General features: G+C 34.6%; 1 protein-coding gene across 1 annotated transcript in view; it reads left to right on the top strand.

The window, feature by feature from the left end:
- Positions 1-3,178: 3,178 nt before the first annotated feature.
- Positions 3,179-26,395, top strand: part of LOC124632758 (tyrosine-protein kinase Dnt-like) — a 61,388-nt gene continuing 38,171 nt past the window's right edge. Inside the window, exon 1 of the mRNA XM_047167719.1 lies at positions 3,179-3,378. Within this exon, the coding sequence (XP_047023675.1) occupies positions 3,270-3,378 (109 nt within the window). The 5' untranslated portion in view covers positions 3,179-3,269. The remainder of the gene's footprint in view (positions 3,379-26,395) is intronic.

The following is a 26,395-nucleotide window of genomic DNA, read 5'->3' as shown; positions in this document are numbered from 1 at the left end:
GTAGCGAATAGATAGATATGATAGATAGATAGATAGTTTATTGAAATCCGCAGTTAACATGGTAACAGTTCAGAATAACTAGGATATATGTGGATATGTGAAGCGATGAAATGTGAGTCTGTGAGCCGTTAGGGTTTAGGCTAAAAGCTTAGTCTTGCTCTCAGGTTTAGTGTAGGTACGTGCTTGGGTAATTGTTATTGGTTTTAAGGGAGTGAGAGGTAATAATTTTGACACGTAGATAGAATTTGTGGTCTTTCACGTTAGCAAAGTTAGAGGTCACATTTTGCAACTGCGTTATTTACTAAGAAACTGCAAGAAATAAAAAAGTCTTACGCCCATTTTATGACTTACAATGGGTTAAAAGTTTTTAAGCTTTCGCGATTTCTACACATATTTATGAATAGGTAGTCGGGACTAAAACGCGATACTATGTATAATATACTACGTACTACACATAGTATAAACATACTATGTATAAATATGTTGATACATAATGGGTTCTTTCAATTTTATTATTTCTTCATTCATAATCATAAAAGTATCATGTATAGCGATTATTTTTAACCCTTTAAACTAAATTCTAATGGGGTATCTATCCATATAAGTACCAAAAGACACTAAAATTAAACCTTTATCTAGTAGACGGCATCGGAGTGCAAACCTTCATACTAGAAACTCTTAAAACACTATAATAAAGATCTTTTAACGCAACTGAACTCGTATGACCCTCCATAAAAGATGGAAAGACGTGCTGACGCCATTTCTACTAAACCAGCAACTTTTCATTTAATTAGAAACTTTTATGTCTTTTGTGCACTTAAATGAAAACTGCAAAAATAATAATCAGTTTATGAAAATAAATAAGTATTTGGCATTGTTTACTAGATTCATGGGTTTTAAATTATATGGTTGGTTTCATGGGCTTGACTTTCTGAATTTCATTTTTCTTCAGCTGGACTTTCATTGGAGTTGGGTTGGGACGGGCTCGTAAGTAAAAAAGATTTTCTCAATATAATAATAATGATTATATATTGTAAATAGTGTTTCTCTATTTATGATTCATATTACACAGAAAATTTTAATTAAAACACGTAGTATCTAACGAGTTTCCATAAAACAATTAAAAATGCGCGGTTCAAATCAAATCAGTCTATCCTATTCAAAACTCGTTCATTCATAGAACCAAATTCGAATTTCAAATCCGTATAAATTGTCGTTCGCACGCCGACCGTAAACTCGTTATTCAAAAAAAGGTTCCGTTTTTAAAATAAATGAAAAAAAAAACAACATAAACTTCGCGCCAGCCGTGCATACTTCATAGTCGTATGAGTTCCTAGAATTTTCCGCAAGAGTGCGCGCCGATCGTCGTCTGCTTACATTATGTTGGAGATACGTTGAACTAATGTTATTGAATTGTAAACTATTTTATTTAAATATTTGAATTCTGGATTTTATTTCAATTGCTTCTTTACAATTTTTATGTTTAACACGAGAACCAGTACATGAGTAGATAGGAGTTCAAAACTTAACTAACTATACTATTTGAATGCAATATTTCCCCAAAATGTATACAGTCTACAATAGATTTACCTAGTCGTGCTTTTCTCATTCACGAATTAACCATCAATTCACCCATCCGCTTAAACCACTAACCGATATACTGATACAAATCTGGGCTTTTAACTAATTATTGGAATTCAATACATAGGTACGCCAAAAACAAAAGAAAGGAAAAGTGTGTATCGTGCTTTTCTCATTCGCGAATTAACCATCAGTTCACCCATCCACTTAAACCACTAACCGATTTTCCTACCACCCCAGACCCAAAATAAACTACAATAATTACCATTATAATCACAATACTAAGTTCCCTTATTAAGTGGGACCATACATCAGTGCCAGGACGAAGCGCCGCCATATTACTTATACATTCGCGGCAAACGGCTAATCTGAACGCAGCGAGAAAACTTACCGTGTTTTGATGTATCGCTTCGTAGATAGATTGTGAACGCAGCTGAATATGTAATGGTTGGTTTTCCGTGTGGCCAGGATATTGACAACGGTTTGTGTTAATCAACCTTCTTAGGTTCTAAAAACGGTTGTATTATATTAAAAAAAAAAACATTTGTACGTATAAAAAATAAATAAAATTATATAAATTGATAGGCCTATAACGTATTTATTAATAAAGGGTTATTTATGATTTCCTAACCCATGTAAGATCTTTTGTATTATAAAACAAGATTTTCTTCCGAAACTTACTTATTTTCTACTTAATGACTTCTTAATACGTTCACATCACTCCAGGACATTATCTAAAGTTAACTTTAAAACACAATATACTCAATTTGCATATTGACGGAAGCCTAATTTAATCCGATGTAAAACGGAACTTGTATTAATTCCCCTTAACTAAGTTACGCCTGCTTTTCACAATATTACGCTATCATCCGTTCATAAAATGACACTGTAGTTTTTTTATCGTGTCCGATAGAAACTCTTGCGTAGCACTCTACTTACTTATAAAAGAGAATGTAATTTCATTAGTACTCACAGAACGGTCCTAATGCAAAACGGAAACGCCTTTCCCTTGAGACAAACTCAATTAATTCCCTTTAAAACACGAGTCCCTCTCAATAAAAGCCTTTAAAATTTAAATACATTTTGACTATTTGAAAGACGGCGTGTTATATTCTTATACATTACTCTTCTTGTAGGCCAAACTTTATGAGTGTCCAAGTCAAGTCTTCAATGTATAATAGAAATTTGAGTTTCGAATGATAGGGTTGTGCTGTGCGCATGTCAGTAAGTAACTTGTTGGTTCGCCGAGCTGTGTTGAACGGCAGTGCGGCGCGGTACCGCGAGCGTCAGACTTGTGTCCGCTTGTGACGTGTATCCGACCAGCTTCCGAATTCGAACATTTTCCGGTCGGTTAGTTTCGAAGCGCGTTTTAAAATTCGAATGGAGATTACTTTTGTTTTATTTATGCAGTTCCAATTTAGAATTTTATGTCCAAGCATTTAGAATGTTTTTGGCAAAACTTTTTACGATTTTCGAATAATCTTTTGACTTTTATTTTTATTTCAGTAATGTAATAAAAATGTGAACTTTAAAAGTATAGTAAATTCAATTTCTATGGTTTAGGTACTCCAATTTCAAATATGCGGAACATTAAAATGGATACAACGTAAACAAACTTTTGTTGACTCGAAAATGTGTTAAAATGTACTCGAAAGTGAAGATAAAATGACTGTAAAGTGAAGTGGAATATGGCTGCTAAAATTCTTGTTATCGCTTGGGCGGCCTGTGTCGCGTTGCCATTGGCAACGGGCCATCTGAACGTGCTCATCAGCCAAGCTGAAGTGATGAAGCTGTTAGGTAAGAATCGATTTAATTACTATTCCGATTCCTGAACGATATTGAATTTGAAACTATCGATTCTTGGAAATGAGTTGTTTGCTTTGATTTGTTTAGTATTGGATAAACTGAGTGGATGGATGTTTATTTTGTTTAGTTAGCAGAATATCTAGGTACTAAGATAATTATTTACTTAAAAGTTTAGGTAGTTTAATATCAATTAAAGGATGTATAAGGTTATTGTGGACTCTTCAATCATTTTGGTGAAAAACTTTCGAATTTATTTTAGTAAGAAAGTACAAGTACTTTCTTGTAAGCTAACTAACTTAAAGTTAAAATATTACAAGTACGTGTCAATCGGCACTTACCATAGAATATTCACTAATGTATAATAACTATTAAACAATTATAAATTTCTTTCCGAAAGTTTTCAACATTATATCTATTTCCGTCAACATCTATTACAATAAGTGACTACAATATAAAAACGGAACCCACGCCAAAATACCCTAAAACAAGTTAATCGTAACCTAACACCTACTCCATTACGTTCCAATTTACTAAAAACTTTTCACGCATTCCTTGTTCAAACACAGACTGTGACGTCATCGCATTTTTACCCCACAACGAAGGGAGGGGTAATGTTTGTCTCTATTTACACACGTCTCATATCTGTGACACTATCGAAGCATATAATACAAAAGACTTGCTTTAGACGTCATCCCCAGTTTCCGAAGATCAAAAAATGTAATTATCTACCCTCGATCTACCCTCAACCATTTATATTTGTTCTACAAATTCGACGTATTTCGTACGCAATTGGGTTGGTGGCCACTGTTACGAGACGACAGAATATAGGAAGGAGAGTTATATAAAATACGGTAAAATTAATTAGACTTAATCATACTACATGACATGTATTAAAAATTAAAGCAGTTTTGGTAACTTATAAAATTGTACAAAAATTCGTACGATTTAATTTAAATCAATATGACCATTCATATTTAACATTAAATTCAGTACCTAATCAAACCACCTCAGGTATTTTTCTGTATATAATAATTTATTTAATTTCAAATAGCCCACTAATTCAATATAAATAAAATTTAAGCTATCTTTTTATTATTTTCTATAGTCCCGCAAAAGAACATGGTAGATTCCCTTAATTTCCAGATAAGAAAATTCTCGTACCGTCACACAACGAAAACGCGCCCTAACCTCCACTCTGCCACTAGTTTATTACTTTAGGGAGCTCGCGACATCAAGACTATCCGAATTGGAATCTTATTAGAGATAAAAGAAACTTGCCACCGTGCAATGCATACGCAACGAACATTCCCGAAGATACCCGAATATGAACGAATAACTCCGATTGACTCATAAACTAACATGTCATGAGATAAACGGAGTAAAAATAAGTGTAATATAACTGTGGAGGACTGATTCAGAATTCGGTACCTACTTCTAACCACCGGTACCTACTTGTGCTCGATATTATTGGTGGCTGCCTACTTTTTTATATTTTAGAATTATACAATATTTTGTTCAAACTTGGCTGCAAAACCGCACTTTTTGAACGTCAAAATTTTACAATAGACAGCCCTGAAAACGCTCACTTTTCACAATATTTTTACATATTTTTTTATTGCTTAAAAATACAAAAAAATAGGTATGTATTGAAATAAATAAACGGAACAAAATAGTGTAACTCTAGATGGTATATTCCCTGGTATATTTATGCCGATTTCCAGTTTATAAGCAAATTCTGTTACGGCAGAACGAAATGTAAATTCGACGTAGATAATATTATTTCTTGGAAAATTTGTGGGTTTTTGGAATAATATTGGTGAGTCAATTTCCATTGTAATTTCTCTCAGAAGTGTTGATTGAAATATTATACAAGCTGTGTTAATATGAACTTTAGTTTTTATGTCCAAAAGTTTTCTTTACAAAAAGCTGTACTTATTACATCTATCTATACCAATATAAAGAGGAAACATTTTTGTTTGTACTCTAAAAGCTCCAAAACTGCTGAATCGATTTTAAAAATTAGAAAGCTACACTTTTTTTTTTGCAGCATAGGCTACATTTTGTACCGCAATAGTTCCTACAGGTCGCGGGTGAAAACGACTAGTTCGTAATAATTTAATAACTTGATTTAATCTATACTAATATTATAAAGAGGAAAACTTTGTTTGTTTGGTTGTAATGAATATGCTCAAAAACTACTGGACCGTTTTTAAAAATTCTTTCACCATTCGAAAGCTACATTATCCACGAGTAACATAGGCTATATTTTATCCCGGTACGGGCAGTAGTTACAACAGGACGCGGGTGAAACCGCGGGAAAACGGCTAGTCGTTAAATAAAAAGTGAAATGGTAGACAGCGTTTAATGCACTATAGTTAAACAAGTTGGAATTAAAACCGTTTCTATTATTTCATGCCAGTTAAAAAACTTCGTCTGTAAGAATTGTAGCCAGTTACTTTATTCTTCTATTACCTTTTGGCATTAAGTTACAGTTTTAAAACTTTTAAGTTAGCGTTGAATAAGAATTACGTGGGTATTTGCTGCAAACGGTTCCAGTTTTAGAATTCTTGATGTCACTTTCTTAGATTGTCTTTTTTCTCATATTTTCTAATACTCTCTTAATATCCCAAATTATACTAGAGTCTTTACTTACAATTTTGAAGCATTTTTAGGGTCTTTTCAATCATCAGTTAGCTTCTATCTGAAAAATAAATATAGCTCTTTGTCATATTTTCTTCACACAATATATGTCAAATTCTTCAGTTATAAGTCATCCAGCGATAAAAAATTCCGATCCGATTCTTATTATGACACGCACTAATATTTTTATCACTACATCTTTGTGACTCACCATTGTAACCAATAAACGCTACAAAATTATCCCTAATCAAATTCTACGAATGATTCATCTCGACCACACAATTATAATGGTTCAACAACCCAATCCTTCATTCGATCAACGAAATAAAATGACGACAAATGACAGCTAGGTGTCAAAAGGGAGTCTCGTTACGAGCGTCACTGCAAGCGGACGTGTGTCGCGTGTGTCTCTGACTGTTAAAGTGTTTTTTTAATTTCTAATTTCTTATTGGTCAAATTTTGGTAAACAAATTCTCGTTTACTCTTGAGATCTTCTAACGGCAGGACTCCGCCCCGTGAACGGGATAGACTGTGTTTTTGGTGTTTCTTCGCAAATATAAGGCGTGTGTGTTGCTCTTATTGGTGTAGCGGCGGCCAGGACTCGAACTCAAGCGCTCTGCACGGCAGTCGCTGTCTCGCCACACTCGGCCATCGTAAGCGTCATCACAATTACCGAAACAGCTACTCACTACGAACTACGACAACGACATCCCCACCTGCGCGTGTGTTGATGCGCTCGCTCCAGCTAACAACTGATAACGCTTACTAGTTGCGTTAAGATTGCTTTGTAATAACTACTTTTTTTACACTGGGAAAATGCAGCGTACTCCGCCAGAAACTCCTGTTGTGTCAACACAGCCTGCTACGTCATCCCCCGATATATCTTCTATCGAAACCGAGGTTGGGTTATCAAATGTTACAACGAGAAATAACAACAAACGCTTTTGTCCTGACTTCTCTCCCGATCAGCAACCATTAGCACCATTAAACAGTATGTATATATCGTTTGAAAATAAAATTATGAATATGCTTACGTCATGGAAACAGGAGCAAGACGCTGTATTGAAAAAAATTACCACTGACATCAATGAGGTAAAAAATCAAAATATAGAAATACAGAAAACAAATTCTGAAATTGAAAAGGCCATTGAATTTATGAATAAAGCATACGAGACAATGAAAAATACCGTAGAAAAATTAGAACAGGAACGTGTAGAACAGCGTATATACATCATGGAGTTAGAAAAAAAGGTCCTCGACTTACAACAAAATTCCCGTACGTCCAGTTTTGAGATTAGAAATATTCCACAAGCGGATAAGGAGTCTACCGACGACCTCACTGCTATCGTGCTTCAAACTTGCAATAAACTCGAAGTCACTGTGCAGCAGGCGGATCTGCGGGATGTTTTTCGTCTGCCGGGAATAAGGGGATCAAACAGACCGATAGTCGCAGAACTTACAACTGTTCCTTTAAAAAACCGGGTACTGCAAGCAGCTCGAATGTTCAACAAAGGTCGGCCGTCAATTGACAAATTGAACACAAATCATATTGGCATGTCAGGAGATACTAAACCCATATATGTGTCTGATCACCTGTCAAATAGTCTTAGACAATTGTTTTTTCAAGCTCGGAAATATGCCAGCGATAACGAGTACAAGTTTTGCTGGTCACAAAATAACAAAATTTTTCTTCGTAAACGTGAGGGTATGCCGTCAATCATTATTAAATCTATGGAATGTCTTAATAACTTGTCCAAGTCAAAATAAGATTTGTACTTATGTGAAGTCTATTTTCCTTAAATATTTCTTATTGTGTGATTCTTTATATCTTACTGTTAAAACTTTGAAAAATATGTATAACGATAGTTTAAGCATACTTTACAGTTATATACACAACACTTTAATACCCATAACAACATTAATAGTACAAATAACATTAACACGTAAACACTTACACATTTCTTTACACATGCAATGGTCTTATGTATCAAATGATTTAAATATTACTGTTCCACCCTATAATCCGTTTTATTACATTAGTTTTTTGACGTGTTTTTTGCTCGACGATAAGTTTTATATAGTAAATCTCATAAATATTAATCTAAAATACTGTGGAAGTAGAAGTGGTTATAAGAAATGGTTGCTTTATACACGCATAGTCTTAAGCCAGTTTTACCATGAGAAACCTTATGTGGCAAACGCGTTTATCGCGATGGTTTGCTATTGTTTTACTATCAGGCACTTGCTCTGCACATCGCATTTTTGTTGCTGTACCTATGATTGTTTTCTTTTACCTCATAAACATTCGATTTTAACACAATAACAAATGAATTAGATACTATAGGTACAACGCAGTCATACACATGTAAACCAGAACAATGTAGTGGGCTCTTAAATAGAAACTCCAATTCAGTAAACATTTTACATGTTAATATACGTAGCGTGAACCACAATTTTGATGAATTTACTGTATTCTTGAGTAAATTATGTATCCTGCCTGAAATAGTGGTTTTATCCGAATGTTGGTTGAGCAAGGTGCCCACCCATCCTACTTTAAGTGGTTATGTTGGCTATCATACGCAGAAAAACATAAACCAAAATGATGGTGTTATTGTTTTTGTTAAGACGTCCATCACACACATCGTTACGGAGTCGCTCGTGCAGGACGCTAATTGTTTAGTTTGCAAAATTGAGTCTGTAAATTCAGCTATAATTGCCCTGTATCGGCCACCCTGTAACCGTAATATAGACAATTTTTTATTCAGCCTAGAGAATACACTCGCATCTTTAAGTAGCTATAAGAATTTGATCTTAATCGGAGATATTAACATTAACATCATCCCGGCACAGTTGAATAATATGGCGAGTGATTACCTTAATTTAATGGCATTACATGGACTTCTTCCAACTCATAACCTACCTACCCGTGATAAAAATTGCTTGGACCATGTCTTTTTAAAATCAAACCTCAAAACCCTAACACTTATAATTGATTCTAGTATGACAGACCACGCGCCGGTTCTTTTTAGTATGGAAACAATTTTGAGTCCAAACAAACGAAAACATCACTTTGTCAAAGTAGACTATGACTCGGTTATAGCGGATGTTTCAAACACAGATTTCTCTCAAATTCTAAAAACATCTGATCCTAACGTCGCATCTGAGATGTTGATTACCACTGTTGGATCACTAATACAAAAGCACTCTAGAATACAGCTCATACCTTCTAAACAAGTAATCTTTAAACCTTGGATCACCTTAGGGTTGCTTAGATGTATACGTAATCGAGACTGCATGAGTAAGCGGCTTAAAATAAATCCTACTAATTACACCCTCAAATTAACCTATCTTAGATACCGTAACTTCTGCAATAAATTGTTAAAAAAACTTAAGCATAACTACGAGACAAATGAACTACGGAAGGCTCGAAATAACCCCCGGTCAACCTGGAAAATAATTAAAAACATAACTCACACAAATTCCATAAAACAATCCCCAGTTGAATTATTAAATATAGAAAAGGACAATCTGACATCTGTAAACCGTGTTAATGAATACTTCTCCCGCATTGGCAGTGACCTGGCATCTCAAATTATCCCTATGATGCAAAACAATCAATTGCTGAATGATAGCAACATTGTTAACACATTAGTTCTTTTGCCAACTACTGAATCTGAAGTTGACCTAATTATTCGAAGTCTGCGTAAAGATGCTGCTGTCGGGTGGGACGCAATTCCTGCCCATTTATTGCAAAGGTGCTCAGAAATTCTTGTACCATTAATTACCCACATTTGCAATATTTCAATGGCAGAGGGGATTTTTCCCAATTCTTTTAAAAGGGCCGTTGTGCATCCCATCTTTAAAAGTGGAAACAGAGACAGTGTTAATAACTACCGGCCCATATCTGTCCTGCCTGCGCTGTCCAAAATTTTAGAAAAGGTGCTTAATACTCGCTTACTAGACTTTTTAAGAAAAAACAGTATTCTAGCGCAAAATCAATTTGGGTTTAGGGCTGGTATATCGACTGAAGGTGCAGTGTCTGCTTTAGTTGATGAAATAGTAAGCAACCTTGATGAAGGTCGAAAATCCCTGTCAATTTTTCTCGATCTCAGCAAAGCATTTGACACTGTCTCTGTTCCACATCTGTTACGTAAATTAGAGAAGATGGGAATACGAGGTTTCGCACTTCGAATTTTTAAGGATTATCTTTCTGAGAGGACCCAATGTGTAAAAATAGATGACACTATTAGTGGCAACGCACCAATTCTTTTTGGCGTCCCACAGGGATCGATCCTTGGTCCAACCCTTTTCCTCCTTTACATAAACTCGTTGTGCACCTTATCCCTTCCCTTTTCTTCTGTTTTTACTTATGCAGACGATACTGCGATACTTGTTCATGGCAAAGACTGGTCAGAGGTTTTTGCTCGTGCAGAACGCTGTCTTAGTCAGGTAATGCAGTGGCTATCAAATAACCTATTAACACTCAACCTTAGTAAAACCACGTACATCACGTTCTCAAAGACAGCTATAACCCAACCGTCTTTGGAAACTTTTAATTTAAGAGCGCATACCTGTTCGACATATACATCCACTAACACTTGCGACTGTCCGACTATACTGAGATCTGTACACACTAAGTATCTGGGTGTATATATTGACAATCATCTTTCATGGAAATACCACCTGACTAATGTTACTGGCCGCGTACGTAAGATGATATACATCTTCAAAAAATTACGTTATTCCGCTGACCTTGACACTCTAAAATCAGTATATTATGCACTATGTCAATCTATTATAACATACTGCATATCTGTCTGGGGTGGAGCTGCGAAATCGTATCTTTTGCCTCTAGAGCGAGCTCAAAGAGCAGTCCTAAAGGTTATGACATTTAAACCGTTTAGATTTTCTACAGCCCAATTATATCAGGAATGTAAACTCCTTACTGTCAGACAGCTCTTTGTGCTGGAAACAATCTGCAGAAAACATGTAGGTCTGGGATATGACATTCAAATCACAAAAAAGCGTCGAGCTCGTCAGGTCTGTCAAGCCCAAAGGTTTAGGAGTGCCTTAGCAGCGCGCAATCACAGGGTTTTAAGCTGTCACTTATATAATATTGCTAATGAATACTGCAATATCTATCCTCTAACTAAATTACAATGCAAGAAAAAAGTTACCACATGGCTCTTGTCCAAATCTTATGAAGATACTGAGAATTTGATTAAAATAAATAAACTATAAACCGATGTCGTATAAAAACATGGTATATATTATCACAAGACACACACCCACACCGCTATTCAATCACACACATACCATTACTCATTCACACACTCACACACACACATACCATTACTCACTCACACACTCACACACACACATACCATTACTCACTCACACACACACACACCCACAAACACACACACAAACACACATTATGACAAATCTACGATTCACGCTAACTATCTGTGGAAATCAATAACGAGAGCCCTGGTACCCATACCACAAGTTAAATCTTACTTTGGGTACCAGTGTTCAACAAAATTATTGTACATGAAGATTGTTATAACTGATGTGTGTTTTCCCTTGTGTGTACCTTTTTTGAGTCAATAAACTATTTTTATTTTATTTTTTTATTTATTATTTAAAAAATAATAGACTGCAGTGACATCTGTCAGTGGGGGGAATTAATGACAGTTCAAACATCAATTTGGGAGGGACATTATCGGGTCGCCCCATATGGGGTGGCTACTATATACTTATTTGTGAAGAAGGGAAGACAGAAGGTTCATACAAAGTGCTATATTATGAATCTTTGTATTTTGCATAAATAATAGCATGGGTGATAAAGCTGGTGCTGAAATCATTTGGTCGTAGCTATGTTAAATTATACGAGCCATTTAAAATCTTCGTTAATAGATCAAATTTGCTTAAATTGTATTCAAACTGTCCAGAAATTGCAGCAATATATACTTAAACCAAGTACTTATACATTGATATCAGTAATTTTAGAGAAATAACTATCATAAAAACTACGCCATGACAGTGTAGTTAGTTTTAAAGTATAACACTTAAAAACTGATTATTTACTAATCTATGACTTAACTTGTAAACGGGTACAAACAAAATCATCTCCAAATCTTTCTTTCATTGAGTTTGGAACTTCTCACTTCTATTTCCTATCACCTTGTCTAGCAGTCTACTAAGTCTGCATACGTCGGGCAAGATAATTGGATGCCGTTTTTTAACGTAGGTATACGACTGCACTCAGAATGGAATGCGAATGAATGTAATTGGGTTTTAATTAGTTTGTGTTTGAATTCAACTCGTTATGGTGTGAATGAATGTGATTTGTGATAGGTTTAAGATTTGATTTTGATTTACACTTACTAGTTTTTATCATCTTTCTGAAAGCATAATTTAAGAATGAAAATTATAGCTCTCTGCACTGCTTTACTGAAATGTATTTCAATGTTTTAGAAAACCCTTAATCTGAATCCTGGGACATATCTTAGTCTTGAAATGACCACTAATTTACAAACCCATTCAGGCTAAAAAACAGGTTACCAATCTTAACATACCCTAACAAATCTATTGCCAAAAACACAAAAATTGACTTCTACCCCAAATCCCCTTACAAGAAAATCTTTACAATATTATTACTGCGCTCGTAAAAGGCCACACATAAATTTATCAGCAAGGATGTTTGCACCATATTATGAGGAAATAAACCACTTGTTGAGGTATCGTGATGGCTGAACATTATAGTAGACCGAATTTATGGTAGAAGGTGATATTGATATCTTTGACCTTATTATTACGCCAACTATTATAATGAGGGAAAAGAGAACGTAACTTGAGGAAATTGTTTTTAGGTTCAAAATTAATTTTAATTTGTTTTTGGATTGCACGCATAAAAAATTTAACAGAGGTCAATATTTTATTATTATGAGCCTTTTCCCAACTATGTTGGGGTCGGCTTCCAGTCTAACAGAGGTCAATAAATAATAAATAATGAATCAAAGGAAATGTAGTACCTACTTATAAGAATAATGTTAGAATGTTGATACGGCACTAAAATTACCTTGATAATTTATACCGTACCGCTCTACTATTTTATACCGTAAGCCTGTATTACTTACGTAAACTATGCCTTCCAATTTCTGCTACTACTCGAAATCAGAAAACATAGAAGGTATTAGCAAAAAGCTCTATTCTCAAATACTTAAGCTTACATTTGACCCAAAATTACGAGATTCTAAAAATATTTAGATCGAAGAACTTACAAGATCGGTTCCATTGATAAGTCGATGAGGTATTGAAACGACCGTCGATTTTATTACTTGAGATTTTTTGCTATCTTCTTCAAATTCGTGCCTAATCGAAGTTAACCTTCATAAATTCTTTTTACTGTGAATAAGGTTTCACTTTTACATTTCGTAAAATAACTATGGGATTTACCAAATATAAAACCAAAACCTGTAAAATATTTAACTACTTGAATTGATGTAAACGATTATATGTTTAAAAGTTGGCATATGAATAGTGTCAAAAAGGACATAAATATATGAAAGTAATATGTAAGAGACCTATAACTTACATAAAATTACTTAACATTTCGCTGAAATAAAACTAGCTGATAAATTAAAAAGGCCACAAGTAACGTGTCACCCGAAACGGGAATAGTCTAACAAAAGTGACCTTAATACATACCAAACACTGACATTTGGTTATCTAACCCCAAAGGCAAAAGCGAGGCATACGGTACTCATGTACAACCAACTGTACTATACACTTACTAGCTGAACATGCACCTATTAATGACAGTTTCTATTAATACCTGCCAGATTACTACTAGTTGTCCTTTGAATGTGGTAGGAGTTGATTGATAGACGTCTTGTCACTTTATGAAAGTTCCTCTCTCTTCATTTGTTTTTTCTATCTCATGTTTATCGCTTATGTACCTATTTAGGTTTTACGAATCTTACTACTTGACTTAGTTCAAAAAGCCTCCGGTCTTCTAACTTATACGGTTTGGACTTTGAAACTGAGGAAATAAAAAGTGCATTTAGATCTGCATGTACATCACTATTTCAATATGTATATTTTGGAAATGGGAAATCTTGAAATGGTCCATCTAGTGTCTGACAAAACCCTTCCTTTTGGAGTAAACAGGACTGCTGTAACTCTTTCGTTCACTCGCTTTTTTCAATAGGAAAAAACCGACCAAAAACTACATACCATGGTTCTAAGTTCCGACTAACACGAGACACGTGACAAATATGACTAATGTACCGTCAACCGTTCCGAATCGCGTTACAATATAATTGGGCATATTTTCTCCTACCATATTTCATATTCTGTTTTGAGTATCCATGCCCATAGATCATGGCGTATGATTGAAGGGGTATGTGGTAGATACAAATTGACTAGAAGCTGATGTGTCAGGGTGTCATAAGTAATGGCAGGAGTCATTGATGATTTTAATGGTGTAAATGTTAAATGAGTTCGGTCGTTTGGGTTTTGGGTATCATTTTTAGTGTGTTTTGATTAATGATGTAAATAGTTAGTCGTTTGTTTTCTGTAGTTATGTTTTTAATTATTATACTCACGATTTTTGATTAATTTTGCTGTTAAACCGATATTCGCTCCGCATTATTTTGAACACCCATTATTTTTCCTCCAACAGTCTCCATTTTCCGTTTTTCAACTTGATTATTTAAATGAAAAGATCTAACAAGCCATAAAAAGCTGTAAAATATTTATTCTTGGTCCTAAACTTGGTCCCCAATCAGGTTCATCAACCTCAACTTTACTATCATCATAAAACCACAATGAAAGAACCAAAGGCATCAAAGAAAACTTCTTCGCACTCAATAAAACGTTTGATAAAATCTTCCCAAAGGTCCTCATAAACTAGGGCCAATGAAGTGACTTCGTTTGGTACAATGAGGGTGATAATTCAACAGTTATCATTTTTGGCCGCAATTTGCGTTTCGGGGCCCCTGGGGGCCGTTTGATTGGACATGGCGAGTTATGGCTGTTTGTTTTTTTTGTACACAATTTATTGCTGTTGTGCACTGTGTCGTTTGGAAAGAACGGTATTTTGGTACCTAATATCTTTTGTATTTTGGTTTGTCTTTTGTATTTATTGTTTCATAGATACCTACAAATCTTTTGACGAGAATGATTGAGAGAAAGATTGGTCCATGGTAATTAATTTTTTTATCATGTATTACATACCTACATATTTTAAATATTCATATTTCAAGAAAACCTTATGTAAAACAGCAGGTTTATTCTCCTACCATTTTTAAGTATGACATATTTCGACGTCCACAAGCGGAAAGACGAAGTTTTCTTTACACCGAACCACTTAACATCACCGCTGTAAACAGTAAGACAATTTACTTTCCTTCTACAATTTCCCTTAAAGCACCAACGTAATAGAAAATGTCAAAGAACCAATTACGGTAAACGTCTAAAGTCTAGGTTCTGTCTATAAATATAGGGCTGGACACCGTGGGAAACATCTGGTGTCCGTCGCGACGTACGGAACCGTTTGTCAAGGGTTGACAATTACTATTTACGCGTCTACGGAACTCTGAAAATTAAATGTCATTCTTGTAACTGTAAATGGTCGTTGAGGTAATAGGTTGTGTTTATGTCGTGAATAAACTGTGGTAGAAGTGGTGTAATGAATGGTGCCGTAAACTGGGTTAGGGTTTGGGCAGTTTGTTATAATTTTAATCGATGACTACTGTTTCTTCGACTGCCTGTAAGACGAATAAATTCGATAACAGATAGAAGCTATTGAAGCAACTTACTATAATCTTAGGATAGGTAACTTAAGTTAAAAAAGTAAGTGGAGACAGTTGGTTTGAGACTTTTTGGCAAATAAGTTTACATAAAACCCGAGCTATATAAAAAGTTCTGGGTATATTACTGACTGTTATAAAATCTACGAAATTATTTTAGGATTCCTCATTTAAGTGTGATTTTCTTTTTTTTTTATCCGTTATTTCTACCATCTACTGGGTATCAGAATCATTATTGCAGGTGCATATCTCTAACCCAAACAATCTGGCGTACACTTAGTGGCAAAGTAAACGAACCGCGAAGTGTTTACGTTTCGTGCGCCTCGAGTGTATGCCGTGAAAGTGTGTCCTTAACTTGCTCGAGAGTGCACGTGCGTGATAGACTTATTGCTTGCTTATAATGGCTGATACGTTTTATATTTAGGTAGTCAGTTTTTTTGACAGCGAGTGTAATGTAGCTCGTTAAAAGAGGTTTGGGAATGTTGATTGTATTTTTGTTAAATACAGTATGGGAGCTTAACTTTAGAATAGCAATCAGTGTAATAAGATATTCATTTTACATTTTAGGTAAAAAAAGCATGCAAAAAGCTACAAGCATGCTAAGCTATGCAAAAAAATATCGAAACTGTTAAATTTTCTTACGTAAGGTAATTTATGATGGAACAAAACTCGCCACTTACGGCCAGTTTCTTCATCAAAAGTTAAAGTTAAAGTAATGTCTAAAGTAAAAGTTACGGTCAAATTCGTTTTTTCAAGGCTAAAGTGACAGCAAAACGAATAGAAAAATTGAATTTAACCGTTACTTTTACTTTAGACATTACTTTAGCCATAACTTTAACTTTAACTTTTGATGAAGAAACTGGCCGTTATTGACATAAAAGTTACGGTTACATTATGACAAAGAATAAATTGCTCTCAACCCCACTTTCAATCTTTATTTTTTATCGCTATTAAGTACCAGCTTACCTTCATATTAAATTTTTATATGTTTATCATTATCGAATAATCGTAATTTTTAGTAAATTTCAGTGCAATGTGTGGTTTATGTCCAAGACGTGGTGGCCTAGTGGGTAAAGAACCAACCTCTCAAGTATGAGGGCGCGGGTTCGATCCCAGGTCAGACAAGTACCAATGCAACTTTTCTAAGTTTGTATGTACTTTCTAAGTATATCTTAGACTCCATCGACTGTGTTTCGGATGGCACGTTAAACTGTAGGTCCCGGCTGTCATTGAACATCCTTGGCAGTCGTTACGGGTAGTCAGAAGCCAGTAAGTCTGACGCCAGTCTAACCAAGGGGTATCGGGTTGCCCGCGTAACTGGGTTGAGGAGGTCAGATAGGCAGTCGCTTCTTGTAAAGCAATGGTACTTAGCTGGATCCGGTTAGACTGGAAGCCGACCCCAACATGGTTGGGAAAAAGGCTCGGAGGTGTGGTTTATGTCCAAAAAATACATTTCCGAACGCAACCAAATCAATAAACGAAACGCACCCAAAAACCAGTAAGAATCCATAGTCTCCAAACTATTTCGACGTCCCCAATACATTACTAGCGACATATTACCTTTTGCTTCGTCGGTCAATAATACAATATTTGGTCTCCCAAACGTAGACCACTTGTTGCCAATGCGTACGTGCGTGAATCCTCTTGCTCCTAAAATAATGTCATTTCGGACCCATCCGTAACATCGTCGGGAAATTAACTGGAAACCAGATACTTTTTAGTGTTCCGTACTCAAAGGGTAAAACGGGATCCTATTGTTTTCGCTCCTCTGTCCGTCCGTCCGTCCGTCCGTCCATCCGTCTATCACCAGGCTGTATCTCATGAACCGTGATAGTTAGAGAGTTGAAATTTACAGATGATGTATTTCTGTTGCCGCTATAACAACAAACACTGAAAACTAGAATACAATAAATATTTTGGGGGGCTCCCATACAACAAACGTGGTTTTTTTTGCAAATTTTTGCTCGATATCGATAAATATATAAAGAATATTAGTTTGGATGGTACGAAACTCTTCGTTCGCGAGTTCGACTCGCACTTGGCCGGTTTTTATTTTTTATATATATTAGAAGACATTATTAGATAGGTTTACAGATATATTCTTTTTATACGACAATAGAGGTTCTCATATTATATTTGCGATACGAGCCGAGGTTTATTAAAGTCTATTTTTAGACGCGATTTTATTTACTCTTGTGTATGTCGAAGGAATATGTATGAGGAATATATTGGGTAGGTATGGTAATTTTTAGGTTATTCCTGTAATGTAAACGGGAATTGAATGTCATATGATGTAGACATTTTTAAAGCCTTACTGTGGGTCTATGAAACGACCAAAAAAATTAGTTCCTAAGACATAATCAAACAGAGAAATACACATATGTTTCTTCTGTTGGCATTTAGCTTGATAGATCGTTACTAGGGGTATAATAGGTAAGTAGTAAATGTATTTCAACCCACACTAAATTACTTTCTTTAAATTATTTTTAGTTCAAATTTTACCTCAAACTAATAATCTAACAAATAATCAATATACCCACAGAAATATGTCTAGCACCTAGACGTTCTATCGAATGTTTTTGCTAACTCACAAGATTTGACTAATGGGCGCCTGTCTAATACATCTGTGGTTTCCCATCGTCACAGTGCGAAGCAATTTAATGTACACTAATCCTTATAAGGCTATGTTAGCCTTTAATTTTGTTGTAGGTACTCGGTTGTTTAATTAATTTTTACTATGGATTATGGATCTAATTAGTTGTGATTCAGAGCGCTTGAGCTGTGTTATTTTTGTAGGTGTTAACCAAATAGTTTGGTTTGAAACTACGTTAAAAGCGAGAAATATCGACATCAAAGTTTTTATTATTGTAAGATTGAGTAATTACAGTACCTTGTTTCGTAAACACAGCAAATATTACAGTAATTTTGAAGAACCATTACTACCCAAACAGCCAGAAACTCCGACGAGTACGAAAAAATAAATTCAAAATTATTTTAAAATAAAAACTGTGGAAGCATTGAAGCGATGAATCAACTAAGACGTTAATGACGTGAAACTTATCAAAAGAGTTTTTTTTTTCAAAAAGGGGTGATAATTAAAAAGGTGAATTTTAACGAGGACGATTGTGAACACCTAAGCAGGTGTCATCAGCCATCAGACTTCGCGTAATGAATATATTTTTCTCTCATTTTCATATTTTTTTTAGAAGATGTTTTATGGTTTCGTTTTGTGACTTGTTTGGGGCTTTTGTTGCAGTTTTATGACGAAAATGTTGAATCAAAAAAATATAATTTATCTAAATGTCACCGAACGTCATGTTTTTTTTTCAATTAATATGCAATTTATTTGTTACAAATAGACAATATCTTTATAATAAATATATATACAACATACAACGTCCAGTTTATTTGGTAAATCGATTATCTTACTTTCTTAACATAGAAATTAGGTCTCTTTGTGATGTTAAAATTGGCATGTTACCTATGTATGTATTTTAGTATACCTACCTGCATACAAAAAGCTATTTGTTTTCATATTTTTGTTAGCAACTCGTGTTTGTAACAGTATTGTTTCAGCGACATCACTTTATACACTAGTTGCAATGTCTCCAGTTAAAAAAAAAACTAAACTAAACTACAACTCGCACCAATTGTCAAAATACGAGTATGTGGCCAATGAAACTACAATGGAACATTAAAATTTACATAGCGGAGTTGGAAAACAAACTTTACAATAAAGTCAACAGTTGTTGCCAACTAAAATCGTAACTGAAAAACTTAAGTCTATAAAACAATGTAGGACGACCTCGATGGCGCAATGGTCATCATGCCGGACCGCCGAACCTGAGGTCCCGTGTTCGATTCCCGGTTCGGTCGACATTTGTGTGATGAGCATGCTTGTTGGCCGTGGTCTGGGTGTTATGATATGTATTTATAAATATGTATATATGTAGTTTATCAGTTGTGTTAGCACCCATAACACAAGTTAATAAATAACTTACCATGGGGTTAACCGACCGTGTGTGAAAAAGGTGTCCCGACATTATTTAAAAATTTAAAAGGTACTAATAGTGAACAGTTACTTTGAATTACGATCAAGAACTTAAAATTGTAGTACAAATATTGGGAAAAGATGTTTCTAAATAACAAAGTGGGGAAAAATATTGTGAGAAAAGTTTGTATTCTGAATTGTTACTTCTATTTTGATAATAAAGCATATTTACATAATATATTATTTGGTATAAGAATACTTTGCTTAACTTCAAACTTAATTTTGAAAGAAAAGTTTATTTGAGTTTCGCCTAAAGTTACCTACTAATATCAAGAAAGCCTGTTTCATGAATAAACTTGGATGCCTTTGATCTTAATACAGAGAAGAAGAAGAGAAGAATATTGCTTTTAAACCCTGAATCCGACATAAAGACTCTGTTGATATTGCAGTATCTCATAATATTTGACGGCAATAGTAGTCATAATTAGCGCTTTTGTTTAGATACGACCAATCAATCAGTAATTAATGTAATTCTATAATTATCGCGAAAGCGCAGTGATCATTTGACGTTAATTATCATATCAGATATACGGTATCATTAACACAATCTGATCTTATGTTTAATTGTATTATGCGGTTGATTTATTATTGTACTAAAATCAGTAAATACTTCTGGCAATTGGGTGTTATGAATAAGATTGAACTTATTTTCAGACGATAGTATAGTAGGTATAGGTACTACTAGGGCTCATAGAACCAGGTCTGAAAGCCAAAGAAAAACAACTTTTTCTTTTATAAAAATTGGACATTCGTCGCTGTTTTTATTAGAAACATTCCAAAGTTTTGGTTCCCTAATAGTAAGACCTGGATCAACTTCATTGCCAGTTTCTATAGCTATACTAATATTATAAAGCTAAAAGTTTGTTTGCTCGAACGCGCTAATCTCAGGAACTAGTCCGATTTGAAAAATTCTTTCAGTGTTAGATAGCCTATTTATCGAAAAAGGCTAAAGGCTACTTTTTATTCGGGTTCGTGCAGAGGTGCCTACGGGATGCGGGTGAAACCGCTGGCAGAAGCTAGTTAATCATAACTGTAGTCACATTTTGCGTATCTACAATTATCTAATCCGACATCCGAATACAATAATTTACAAGTACATAAGAATAGCAAATTCTACAACGCCAGCAGAATGAGGCACAGCGCAAACTTGAATTTATAGCAACGATAACAAAACTCCGAAGAGGCGGCATAAATTCTGTTTGCAAGACTTCGCGTACAGTTTGCTCCTGAAAGTTAGGTGTTAAAAGTAATTCAGAATTCTAGGTGACAAGATAAAGGAAAGACTTGAATAATAAACTTGTGTCTTTGGTAGTCCTGTTTTAATCCAGAAAAAACCTTGAGTACTTGCGTCTAAAACTAATGTCTAAATTACTATCTTTACTAACTTTGTTACTTGCCAAATAAAATTTTCTTTTTACTTAATTCATTGTTCCAACTATTTTGAACACGAATTTATTGTTCGTGTATGTTTTTAAAGAAATAAATAAATCTAGATTACCTATTAAAAGCATTTACGTTATTTATTTTATTATTCCCAATTACCGTTTACAAAATGTTATTCGCTCATTAAAGTTAATTCGCAGTACCAACATTATTACGACATCAAAAACACGAGTCCCATTTTATCTCTCAAATACAGAAACTTTTATGTTAAGTAATGGTGATTTCTTATTCAGATGTTGCTTAGTAACATGAATATAAGTGTGTAACACGGAGGAAGAAAAGATAGCGGAGATAAGATAAGGAAGGTAGGTCAGGCACCATCTTTTAGGTCAAGCAACGTACTCTAGGCGTGATAAGTTACCTACTAGTATTAATCAAACGTTTGGGTTCCTTGTCAAATCAAGACTTATCTATAAAAGATTGGTCTTGATTGATAAATTGGTGATTTTATATTTTGAAAATAATGGGTGAGTTCCATATAAGGCGTGTAAGGATAGTAGTAATGTTCCTCGTCAACAGAATATCCGCGTTATGGCGCGCTAATTTCTTAGATTTTGTTTTGACATCTCCGCTAGTCATTTTATTCTCCATGCTGTATACAGTCCTTGAAAGATCTTGCTGGCTTGCAGCCAATAGAGAAAGTAGATAGTACTTATGTAGCAAGTAACAAGTTAGTATAATACTTTACTATCTGCTTCCCCTTGAGTAGGTACTTGCGTGCAATTATGTAGGGGCACGCAAATCTACTTTATTGTAGTTTCTGTACTGAAGTATTTTGCTTGTAGTTTTATGAGTGGTTTATGATAAATATTTTTGTAATAATAGAAGTGAAAGTACAGTTTTCTCTTAAAAGGGAGCTTTAGTCATATATCTGGCATAAGGTCTGAGTTTTCTTCGGGTTATTAATACACTAACTAAACGATCATTCCCAGAATGATTAAATTATTTTTTAAGTGAAAAGTGGCCAGTCACAAAATTCAACAACGAAGTCATCTATTCCTATCCGTGCTTTTAGCTTTTTTTCTTAGGTATTTAGATAAGCAAAGACAAAGACCAAAAAAAACTTTTTCGTCCAAACCAAAACACCGCAGTGGTTAATTCCTTTAGCAGGGGTGAATCAGAGTCGCGGAATCTTCAACATTCCTTCAAGCATTATCGTGTCAACCCAATTTAAATTCGTGGCCAAAAAAGAACAAAATGGCGTTCGCTGCTCGCGTGCTAACCGAACATGGAGACAATAAATAAGCCTTTATCGCCATTTTAATAAATGTACGTGGAACCTCCTTAGAATAAATAAACGGTGTTCAGCAATAAACGGAGGCTTGAAAGAGAATTTCCTTTGCGATAGAACTGTAGCGTTATGAAAAGTTTTGTTTGTTAGTTGCATATTCATAGAGACAAGTCATTTGTAACAACAGATATATATACCGAAGATATTTAGGCCATAGGTAAACCATCATGGGTAAAAAAAATCACAATCCTCGTCTTGTGCACAATGTTTGTCATATTTATATCTATTATGCAAACGTTAATATTTGAGACCAAACACAAATATCATGATGCAATTAAAACTGATGGATTGCTGACCTTGAGCAAAGTACATAAACGAAAAAAATATGTAACTGAAATGGTAGTAAAATTGCGAGAAGTTTGTAAGTTTGGGAATTAAAAAAAACTACACAATGATCTACAAAATTATCTCTTCTTGCCACACCTCCTTACCAACCCCAGACAAATACCAAAAACCAGACATAATCATAAAGCTTACTAAAAGACTCTTCGTTGCCGCTGACGCCCAGCGGTGTCGTATCACCTGACGATTCGGAGTATAATGGTTCATTAAACCCTGGAACCGGAGTGCGTATCCTCGTCACAGTGGACGAACTTTATGGGGACATTAGTGTCATTTACCTGGTCGTTATGTGCCTTAAAATATCATTGTGATGGTGTAGTTTTTTTATGGCGTGGGGTCAATTTTGAGAATTTGATTGGTGTAAAACATGAGATTTTTATGATCATCGATTGGTAGTACCTAAGTATTAAGGTCTTATTGGTCCGTTAAGAATATTATTTTAAACAGTGTCAAAGGCTTGGGATCAATTTCGAGAATTTGATTGGTGATCATTGATTGCTAAATGTGTGTCAGGATAATTCTTGAGGTCTTATTGGTTTATAAAGTATGGTATGTTCTAATTAAAGTTGAAGTTTCAATACAATGTTAAATGGTATTGAAATAGTGTTACTAAAAACATGTCAATACCATTACAATACTGTCCTAACTATCTATACAAATTGAACCCTCGTACGTGCTTAATGCTATTGAAGTAGCTACCTATAGGTATGTCTGTGTATTTGAGTAGCTTTTTGTTATATTAATCCAAAGAACAGGTCCTTATATAAAACTTCCCCACTAATGTAATTTGCCTACTTCATGCCAATTGAATATGCATGCAATAATAAATCAAATAACTATGTAAGCGCGTGCTATTCAGCTCTATTATTCAAATGTATCAGTCCACTGACTCACCGGTTAATTAACTTAACATTCAACAAAGCAAACAGCGAGTTTTTGTTAACTATGAAAAAGGATAAAAAAGCAACTGAATAACTCTGAAAATGTTAATTTGATAAACTAATTCAGTAATTTGCATACCGCTTCTGGGAATAAAAAGACAAATGCTCGCATTTTCGGATTCTTTTTTGTTTTTCATGCTAGAATAGAGATAAAATGCATTTTGGAATGCTAAAATTGGAAGCATATGCTCAGCTCATAATAAAAGGATGCAATAGAATTTATGATTTTTACATCGCGTTTAAGCAATATCCTTGTCGATATGACGGACAGACGAAAGGTAGGCATAGAATCTGTTTTTGACAGTTTCCATTAACGAAATTAATTATAATATCGAGTCTATTAAAAACTCATTTTTTCTTCTTAACATTCGACTCATTTCCTTTTTCTACCGCCTTCCCAAAAAGAAGAGTTTCTTTATTCGACATTTTTGGCCTGTATTTTTATATACCTGTTTCATAAACTTTTCTCTGCTCTAAGATGAGCTTTTCAAAATTTTGTTTCACACCATCGGCCATCTTGCATTTAAAATGGTTGTCCCCCAAGGCTCGCTCCCCCAACCAAGCCTCATTACACATCTCCATCTGGGTGCATTCACGCCTTTGAGTAATTAATACTAAATATCTGTTAATATAACAGACTAATTTCCTTTTTTACTTGTATTTTTATGTACCTGTTTCATAAATTCTTCTTTGCTCTTCAAAATTTTCGTTTTACACCATCGGCCATCTTGCTTTTAAATGGTTGTCTCCCCCAAGGCTGGTTCCCCCAACTAAGCTTCATTACACATCTCCAACTGGGTGCATTCACGCCTTTGAGTAATTAATACTAATATCTGTCAATGTAACAGCTTTGAGGTTAGCTAGCTTAGCTAGGTATTTAGGTTCGTCTATGAGGGAGTATTTTTGTTAATCATTCTGATTTATTGCCATTTTTAGTTTTATTGACTGAGCTTTCTATTTTGTTTATTCTTTCCAGTAGAATAATGTTTTTTCCTGTTTTTATTTGAATCTGACGATCCTTGCAAACTTTTGAACTCATCTGAAAGAGTTTGGAAATAGCACTGTCCTTTAAGTAATGTAATATATGTATACGTAGTATAAACTGAAGCTATACTAACTTGAAGCAGCTGAGTTTCAGTGTTTTCTTCAATTCCACCATCATTTATCATAATCCTGACGCAAAACATCGTTTACCCTCAAATTGCAATTTCAATTACTAAAAAATCCTCCTCCAAGCCTCGTGTTACACTTTGAATTATTCCGAGATTACTCCCTCAGCTCTCATTACACTGGTACAATTGTCTTTGTGTAATTAATACAAAGACATAGCTGCAAGGCTCTCACGTATTGTCTTACGGTAAAACGTGTTATTTCAATTTTTATTTTCTACCTTTTTGTCTAGTGTCTCATTATTTTAATTTGTGTTGGGTATTTTTGCAGTGTTATAAACACTGCAAAAATACATAATTTTATTTCGGGTGGTCTATTAAGGGACGTTAAGCCACAAAATCTAAATTTCTCATATTTTGGGGAACATTAAGACACCCGTGTATGCCTCGTATATTTAGTATTTTTCGAGCTATCTTTTGGACCATCTTGTATAGCGTTGCTTTATGTTCTAAAATACACCTTGGATTATGAATATTTCCGTATTTTATTTCCAACTACATTGAAATATTTGGCTCACAACATCAAAAATTGAGAATCCTAACTATCTCATTGTCTGGTCTCTTTAATTCGAGAGCAACATTTTCATCCTTATAATTTTCAGCCAAAATTACACATAATTTTCATTAACACTCCCTCAAGGCTCATTATATCTCAGTACATTATCGTTTGATTAATTAATACAAAGGAATGGCTTTGGGCTGCATATTGTCTGTCATTACTACGTTTCAATTATAAACGTGACCGCTACAAAGGATGCCGCGCGAATGTGTGAATAGCTTGCTGAATATTTTATTGTTAGTGTTTTGGCTCGGTTAGTGTTAGATAGTTTTAATTGAGTTAAGCTTTGTTCGATTAGGTTTTCAAATTGTTTGATTATTTTTTTCTTAATTTCAGTTCAATTTCAGGACTGGTTCAGTTTCGATTAATCTTTTTGGTATTGAAGTTGACATGGTTAAAAATATATGATTATTGTTGAACTCCAGAGTTTTTAGCGATGAGCAGTACGCGTTATCTTTAATTAAGAAAAAAACAAAAGCACAATTGCTCAATTTACTCAGAGACAAAATCTGTAAATAGAGATACAAAACTATACCAGTTCCCTGATTAGTGGAATTCAAGGAATGTCTTTTCACTTCTTTCAAATACAGCATGCTTTGTACCTGTAATGTGCTTCTTCATACATCCTAACAACATTCGGCTTTGTACTTACCTACATACTGCTTTTACCCGAACAAAAAAACTCCTAGAATCATATTACACATGACATAGCTCCTCCCCATTGCAAAAGCATCAATTCAAACTGCGAACCAAA

This window comes from Helicoverpa zea, chromosome 1 (assembly GCF_022581195.2).
Source record: "Helicoverpa zea isolate HzStark_Cry1AcR chromosome 1, ilHelZeax1.1, whole genome shotgun sequence".
NCBI lineage: Eukaryota > Metazoa > Arthropoda > Insecta > Lepidoptera > Noctuidae > Helicoverpa > Helicoverpa zea.
Note: the sequence above shows the minus strand (reverse complement) of the source record. Positions and strands in the feature narration are given on the sequence as shown.